At 49.1% G+C, this 8,292-nt stretch overlaps 1 protein-coding gene across 1 annotated transcript; it reads left to right on the forward strand.

Moving 5' to 3' along the window:
• Positions 1 to 807: 807 nt before the first annotated feature.
• On the forward strand, positions 808 to 8,057 carry Nrsn2 (neurensin 2). Its single transcript, XM_051143519.1, has 3 exons — positions 808 to 915; positions 3,419 to 3,601; positions 7,641 to 8,057. Exons 2-3 carry the CDS (start codon positions 3,425 to 3,427, stop codon positions 8,055 to 8,057), a joined length of 594 nt encoding a protein of 197 aa, XP_050999476.1. The 5' UTR covers positions 808 to 915; positions 3,419 to 3,424.
• Positions 8,058 to 8,292: the final 235 nt, after the last annotated feature.

Here is an 8,292-nt window from a genome sequence, read left to right on the forward strand (position 1 = left end):
AAACCAAAAAAAAAAAAAAAAAAAAAAAGAAACAGTGTCTGTTCTTCCAAAGGGCCTGAGTTCAAATCCCAGCAGCCACATGGTGGCTCACAACCACCTATAGTGAGATTTGGTATCCTCTTCTGGTCTGCAGCATACACATGGGCAGAATACTGTTCAAATAATAAATTTTAAAATCTTAAAAAGAAAAGAAAAGAAACAGGGTTTTGCTGTGTAACCCAGGTTGCAGATTCTCCTGCCTCAGCCTTCACTGTTGAAATGCACCTGCAGGCTGCCATGAGATGTAGTAGCCTTTGTTGTTGTTGTTGTTGTTGTTGTTGTTGTTGTTGTTGTTGTTTAGATAGAGTCTCAAGTAACCCAACCTGAATTTGAGCGAGGTTTATATAACTAAGGATGACCTTGAGCTTCCGATCCTCCTGCCTCTACCTCTGGAATGCTAGGATAGAACCCAAGTTTGTGTACTCTTCGCGTGCTTTGCTTCCTGAAAGTTACATCCTTGGGCCCAGGTGTTGGCTTTCTGTATGTGTTGGGAGAACTTGGGCGGGGCGGGGGATGGAGACCCAGAGGAGGGTCTAAAGATACAGTGAAGGGGAAGACTGGTCTCCTGCGAGAGAGAATCAGGCCCGAGGAATGATGGGTAGGTGGTTGAGCAGTTTGAGCACTTTAAAGATGCCCAAGGAGATGGAAGGAGAGAGGGGAACTCAGGTAGGGACAAAGATTGGGGACCTGCTTAGAACGACAGTCTGCAGAGCCAGCCTCTGGGGTCGAAGGGCCCCCCTCCCCCCTCCCCACTATCACTCCCTCCCATCCCACTCCACCCGCGCCTAGGGTTGCGGCGCAGGCGCGAAGCGAACTCGCTTTGCTCTTGCTCCAGCTCCGACAGCATCTGCTGGCTCCGGAGACGCAGGCCCAGAGGTGAGCTCTGTCCCTGCTCCATGGGGCCCGACTCCTGCCCGGCTGGTTTCCCTGCTCCTAGCAGCCCTCCCCCCCGCCATTCCTCCTGCACCCCCAGTATGATTGTGTCAGGCCAGAGGTGGGACATCTGCTCCCTGGGCTCTGGCTTGGGGAAGGGAAGGTGATAAAAGGACTCCTTAGCACTCTGGGCCTCGACACCCCAGGGTTGCTAGACTGCGCAGAGGCTTCAAAGGATGAGTTCACCCGCCCCTCTCTAAGGACCCGTTCTCATTCCGCTGTGCCTCAGTTTCCCTTCTGGGAAAGTACGCAGTTTATTTCGCTCCCAGAGATGATCAGGTTAGAGAGCAGGGCTAGTGTTCCTGATTACTTTAGATACCATGCAAGGACGGCTTTCCTTCCTGAGGCACTAGAATGGGCAGGCCTAAGGAGGGATTCTGTGCTTCCTCCGGCCCACGGGGCCCTGCCATTGCAGTCTCCTTTCCCCCACCACGCAGCCTCTTTCTTTTCCAGCTCGCTTCTCATCTCTCCCTTAGCAGGTTAGAAACACACTCCTGGATGTTTCCATGGCAACCCCCGGGCTCCTCAGTATCCTGTCGCTCTCCCCAACCCCCACCCTCAGACCTACTTCAGACCACCCTAAGATGGGAGGAGGAGGGGCCGAGCTGAGGGGAGGCACAGTCAAGGTCACCTTCTTTCCCCAGCATCAGCAGGATAAGCCAATCCTTTGCATTCGGAGGCAGAGCGAGCGAGCGTGTATTACAGGAGAGGACTGACTGGCCCATTGTCCCCATGTCCCTCCCCGCCTTTCCGGGCCTCTACTTTACCCTCTGCTTATGGAGTCTCCTACAACCCCCAGCTCGCCTTCATCTTCCTTACCTGCGCCCCCAGCCTCATACCCTGTGGTCTCTGTTCTGGCCACATCTCTGTCCCCACCTTCTCACGAGTCCCTGCAGTCCCGTTGTCACGCTATGCCTTGGCCGCTACCATTTATCATTCTCTGGGTTTGCTTTTTTTTTTTTTTTTTTTTTTTTTTAATTCCTCCATTAATTTTCTTCCTTCCCTTGAATTGTGGAAAGAGCGGAAAGCTGCTGTCCGGTCAGCACTCCTATGCACATGTGTGCCTCTTCGGTGTGTGTGAGTGTGTCTGTGTGTGTGTCTGTGTGTATGTCTGTGTATGTTTGTGTGTGTGTCTGTGTATATCTGTGTGTGTGTCTGTGTGTCCGTTTTTGTGTCTGTGTGTGTGTGTGTGTGTGTGTCTGTGTGTATGTCTGTGTGTGTGTCTATACAAGGATCCTGGGATCATCCTGATTGAAGGTGAGAAGGATCCTAGGCCCACCTCACCCTTCAGAATAAGAACACCTGTTTTATTTTGCTCGAAGCTGCACATGGAGTTGAGGGGGTGGGAAAGAGACAGCAGAAAGAGCCCCATCTTCCTCGGCACCTTGATGGACTCAGGCCCTTCCCATCCCCAAGGTCTCAAAGTCTCCTTTTGCGGGTTCCTACATGGTCTTCCCTGGGAATCTAGTAGTTAAAAGGACCACGAGCCCTTAATTCTGAGGGTCCTCGAGTTTTACTTTCCGTGAACTCAAAATCATCCCTAGGCTTTTAGGACCATGCAGCTCGAGGACTCCCACACAACTGGATGAGTCCCATCTATGAACAACACCCACAGAAAGGGTCCTGGAAGGGACTTAAGCTTTGAGAATATGAGGATCTCTCACTCTAGACATGGGAGCCCCAAAAGTTGAGGAAGAAAATAACAACAAAACCATAGTAATGAGGGTTGTCCAGATGGCTCATGGGTAAAGACAAGCTGCAGCCAAACTGATGAGCAGAGTTCGATCCCCAGAAAGATTTACTTGATAAAGGGAGAGAACTGATTCCCACAAGACTTGCTCAAACTTCCGCATATGTTCACAGACACATCCGTACACACCACACAAATAATAAATAAATTTTACCAAGCGCAGTGCCCTATAATCCCAGCACTCTGGGAGGCAGAGACAGGTGGATCTCTGTGAGTTCGAGGCCAGCCTGGTCTACAAAGCGAGTCCAGGACAGCCAAGGCTACACAGAGAAACCCTGTCTTGAAAAACCCACTGTGGCCGTCAACAACAACAAAAGTAAAATTAAGAAGACAGCACCATAGCAATCAAAGAGCCCCAGGAATGCAGCCACCATTAGCCTATTTTGTGGCCAAGGGAGGCCTGAGAGGTCGGTACATTTGTCTAAAGTCACATCAAAGAAGTTGTGTGTTTGGGACTCAGTCCAACAGTGTGGTTCCAAAGCCACTTTCCAGGTGCTGGATGGTCTGCAGAGAAAACACACAGATGGAAAGACGGCTGCCAGGTATGATGCTGAAGGACCCAGGAACAGACAGGGCATGCTGAAGGCCAGGTGGGCTGCGAGGGTCAGGTATTCAGTGCCGTTGAGGAGTCACGGTGAAAGGCTACAAGGGCAAATCCTCCTGATCCCTCTCTGTCGCCGTACCTTGTGCCCACAGGGATCCATGATGAGCAGCAGTCGCTCGTGTGGCTGTAGCCGTGGCACCAGTGTAGAGGAAAGTACATGGTATGGGGTCGACTCCTATTCTAATCTCTTCTACAATGACTGTGTAATTCTCGGCGAGAACCCAGGACCCCTAATCCAGTGTCCCCACCGACCCTGCCCCTCCTTGTGTTGGAAGGTAAGGCCAAAGGGATGACTCCTGTGATTTGGGGGAGAAGTTGGGACTGGACTGAGGACTAGGGCATGGATAGAGGAGAGAAGACAGGGCAGTTGGCGGGGGGGTCACACATTCAAGTGACCAACATATAATGTAAATAGGTTTCAACAACAAAGTTTATTTTTTTCTAGAAGAGACCAGAGCTTAGGTCCAGCCAAGGGCTGAGAAGTTTACCTGCTTTTCCTTAGTCTTCAAGTGCGCCATGTTGTCAGTCCACACAACCCTCTTGCTCTTCTGTAGTGCTCCTCAAATGCCTGTTACTCGACTGACTCGTGGGCCTTTTTAAAAAATTAAACCATCATTATCAGGGGCTGAAGAGATGGCTCAGCAGTTAAGATCACTGGCTGTCCTTGCAGAAGACCTAGGTTCGAGTCCCAGCACCCACGTGGTGGCTCACAGCCACCTATAACTCCCCGTTGTGTGGAATCCAAGGCCCTCTTGCTCTCCACAGGCACTAGGCATGCATGTGGTGCAGTCATAAATTCAAGCAAAACACTCATACACATGAAATAAATACATAAAAAAAATTGCATTTGTGTGTAACTGCAAGTGTACCTGTGGAGGTCAGAGGACAAATTTACAGAGTCAGTTTACTCTTTCTTTCTACTTTCTTGCGTGTTCCCAGCCTCGGTGACACAGATCATCAATGAAGCCCTAGTTTGATCCTCAGTGCTGCATAAGCTGAGTGAAGGGTTACACAACTTTGATTCCCCCTCCCACTCCCGCCAGAAAAAATAAATAAAAGCAACAGCCAGATGTTGTGGTGCCCATCTGTAATTCCAGCACTCAGGGAGGCAGAGGCAGGCAGATCTTTGTGAGTTCAAGGCCAGCCTGGTCTACAAAGCAAGTCCAGGACAGCCAAGGCTACACAGAGAAACCCTGTTTTGAAAAACCAAAAGAAAGAAAGAAAGAAAGAAAGAAAGAAAGAAAGAAAGGTCAGCCTGAAATAGAAATAATGTTTTATAGGTCAGCTGGGCAACTGTCTTGAAATATATAGATCAGTTAATAAGTTAATAAATGAGTGAATGAAATAACTAAAAAAAAAAAAAAGAAAAGAAAAGAAAAAAGAAAGGAAGAAAGTACTTTTGTTCCTAGAAGTCTAACTTAGTTTGGGCCACTTGCCAGCTTTGTGCTAATTACTATGGCTTTGGAGGGGAGACACAGCGGCAGGATGTGGAGCTCATCTCACCTACATCTTACTGTGGTTTCCCACTGTGGGGTACCATAGGCAGGCAGCAGAGAGATGTGAGAAACAGACAAGTGATGCTCAGAGCAGCCCAGGGTATGAGTCATCGGTCCTTTCGGTGGGTATGCTTATTCACTCACTACTGTAGGGAAACTGAAGCGAAGGGTCCCTTGTTTGCTTTCAAAGGACTTCCCTCTAAAGGTGGCTCCAGGTGTGGAGGGGCCAGCCTGCACAGGTCAGGTCACATATGCCGAGGAAACCCGTACCGGGGACAATCAGAGAAGACTTCTTGATCTAAATATTTAGGCAGAACTTAGTAGAGGCAGAAATACATGTGTAGCTGGCCGTGGTGGCGCACACCTTTAATCCCAGCACTCGGGAGGCAGAGGCAGGCGGATTGCTGTGTGTTTGAGGCCAGCCTGGTCCACAAAGCGAGTCCAGGACAGCGCCAAGGCTACACAGAGAAACCCTGTCTCGGGAAAAAAAAATACATGTGTATAAGGAGAAGGTGGAGAGAGAGTGTATGTATGTGTGTATGTTATGAGGGATTGCACTTAAGAATCCTGTACAAACTTCCAACATGAGCCCTTTTTTAATTTTCTATTTTTAGGCAGGGCCCCACTCATTTGCCTACACTGGCCTTGAATTCACTCTGTAATCCAGGTTGGCCTTACACTGGCCATCTTCCTGCCTCAGTCTCCTGATGACAAGTGTCACCAGACCTAGCTAACATCTTATTGGCTCTTTTTAAAATTTTTATGTATTTATTATGTATACAGTGCTCTGCCTGCATGTATGCTTGCACCCCAGAAGAGAGCACCAGATCTCATTATAGATGGTTGTGAGCCACAATGTGGTTGCTGGGAATTGAACTCAGGACCTCTGGAAGAACAGTCAGTGCTCTTAACCTCTGAGCCATCTCTTCAGCCCTTATCACTCACTGGTTCTTGAAGACACAGGATTTAGGAAGTCTTTATTATTTATTTATTTATTTACTGTTTTTGAGACAGGGTTTCTCTGTATAGCCTTGGCTGTCTTGGAACTCACTCTGTAGACCACACTGGCCTTGAACTCACAGAGATCCACCTGCCGCTGCCTCCCGAGTGCTGGGATGAAAGAATATGCCACCATGCCCGGCTTTCCCCCCCCTCTTAAGACAGGGTTTCAACTCACAGCCAGCAGCTAGCCTCTGGGATTGCATGCATGCTCTCCCATGCCCCACTCCAAGCCTGTGGTGGTTTGTTTTGGTTTTGTTTTTTCTTTTTCTTTTTCTAAAATTTATTTATTTATTATGTATACAGTGTTCTGTCTTCATGTACACCTGCATACCAGAAGAGGGCACCAGATCTCATTATAGACGGTTGTGAGTCATCATGTGGTTGCTGGGAATTGAACTGAAGACCTTTGGAAGAGCAGCCAGTGCTCTTAACCTCTGAGCCATCTCTCCAGCCCTGTTTTTTGTTGGTTTGCTTTTTATTTTTATTTTTGTTTTTTTTTGTTTTTGTTTTTGTTTTTGTTTTTTGAGACAGGGTTTCTCTGTGTAGCAAGCCTGGGTTTTTTTATATGGGTGCTGGGATTTGAAACTCAGGTACTTGTGTTTACATGGAAGGCACTTAACAACTGAGCCATTGTCTCACCTTCCTGCTTAAGAACTCTTATGTATGGTCCATTTAGTTTAACTAGTACTTAATACTGTGCTGAGCACAAGACACCTGGTGAGTCCAAACATGTCCAGTCTTTGCTGTCACAGGTCTCAGTCCAGTAAATCAGGCAGACATCACTCACCTAGGAAACAAAAACCCATGTCCTCGTGTGTTTGGAGGTGGGTGCGCCAAAGGACTAGTTGAAAGACCCCTGCCCACGCTGGAAGTGTCCTGAAAGGGACCTCAGCGGATGAATGGGTCCAGATGAGACTTGAGGACACATGAGTGTCATCCTAGCAAAGACACAGAAAGTGGAAAGGCTCGTGGAGCAAGGTGGTAACCAAATAGGAGTGCCAAATCGAGCTGTGGAGACGGCTCAGTCAGTAAAGTGCTCACCCTGCAAACATGAGGACATGAGTTCAACCCCCAGTGCCCACATAAAAACACCAGGTGGAGCTGGGTATGGTGGTGCATGCCCTTAATCCCAGCATTTAAGACACAGGCAGAACTTTGTGAGTTTGAGCTCAGCCTCGACTATATAGCAAGTTCTGAGCCAACCAGAACTATAGAGAGAGACCATGTCTTTTAAATAAATATAATTAAATAAGTTTAAAAGTATTTCTAATTCTATTGCTGGAGAGATAGAGACAGGAGGACCTCTGAGGCTTCCTGGCCAACCAGCCTACCCTAATTAACCAGTTCCAGGTCCTGGCAAGAGACTCTGATTAAAAAAAAAAAAAAAAAGCTCCTGAGAAACACCAGAGGTTGACCCCTTTACTGCTACACGCACCATTGTACACCAACACACACATACACACTCAAATAATAATAACAAACGGGACCCAGATAGCAATGGACAGGACTCAAGCTTGGCTGTGGAAACCATGGCAAGGGTGGGTGTGGTGAGACACACATGTAATTCCAGACCTCAGGAGGGAAGCTCCAGGCTATCCTGGGTAACTTAGCATGGACTGCTCTCAAACTAAAATTCAAAAGGGGCTGACAGTGTAGCTCAATGGTAGAGCGCTTCCACCTTCTGTGTGCAAAGCCCTGGACTCTGCTGCCCCGCACTGTGTAGTCCCACAGGGGTGTTCTGTGCCCATCTCATGATCCTGAGACCCTGGACTGTAGCTGAGCCTGGATGCTTGCTGTTCTGTCTGCCTTTCCTCAGATCACCGTATCCGTGGCATCCCTGCTTCTCCTGCTGGGTGTGGCAGCCCTGACCACTGGCTATGCCGTGCCCCCCAAACTAGAGCTTGTCAATGATAGTAAGTTCTCACCGATGGATGATCCAGTAGCTGACTACAACCAAGCCCTGATCACCTGCCGAGTGGCGGGAGCGACGCTGTGTGGGGCAGCTGGCATCCTGCTGGCTATCTGCCTCTTCTTGGCCACTTCCGGTTGGCTGAGCCCGGATATGAAGGCAGAGCCCTTGGTCACTGAAGCTGACAGTCCTGTGGAGGTCTTCAGGGATGAGCCCGAGCAGCTGTCCCCCGTCTTCCAGGATGCCAGCAGCCAATGGTTCCTGACTCCCACCAGTCCTTCGGGGCAGTGTTCTGTGCAAACCAGCCAACCCCAGCGGGACTAGGCAGGAGAAGTCAGGCACCTCCCTCCTTGCTTTCGTCACCGTGACTTCTCCCTCTCACTACTGCCAATCTCTCTAGGACCCTTACAACGCGCCCCCACCCCCAAGCAATTCTCACTCTCCAATCTCACTCCTATTCAAGACAGGAGCAAATTCAACCAAGAACTGCCATTCTAAGCTGGTGAAATGGCCTGCAGGTGGAAGAGAACCGGATCCCTTCACTTGTCCTCTGAACACA

The sequence above is a fragment of the Acomys russatus genome, chromosome 4 (genome assembly GCF_903995435.1).
Source record: "Acomys russatus chromosome 4, mAcoRus1.1, whole genome shotgun sequence".
Taxonomy (NCBI): Eukaryota; Metazoa; Chordata; class Mammalia; order Rodentia; family Muridae; genus Acomys; species Acomys russatus.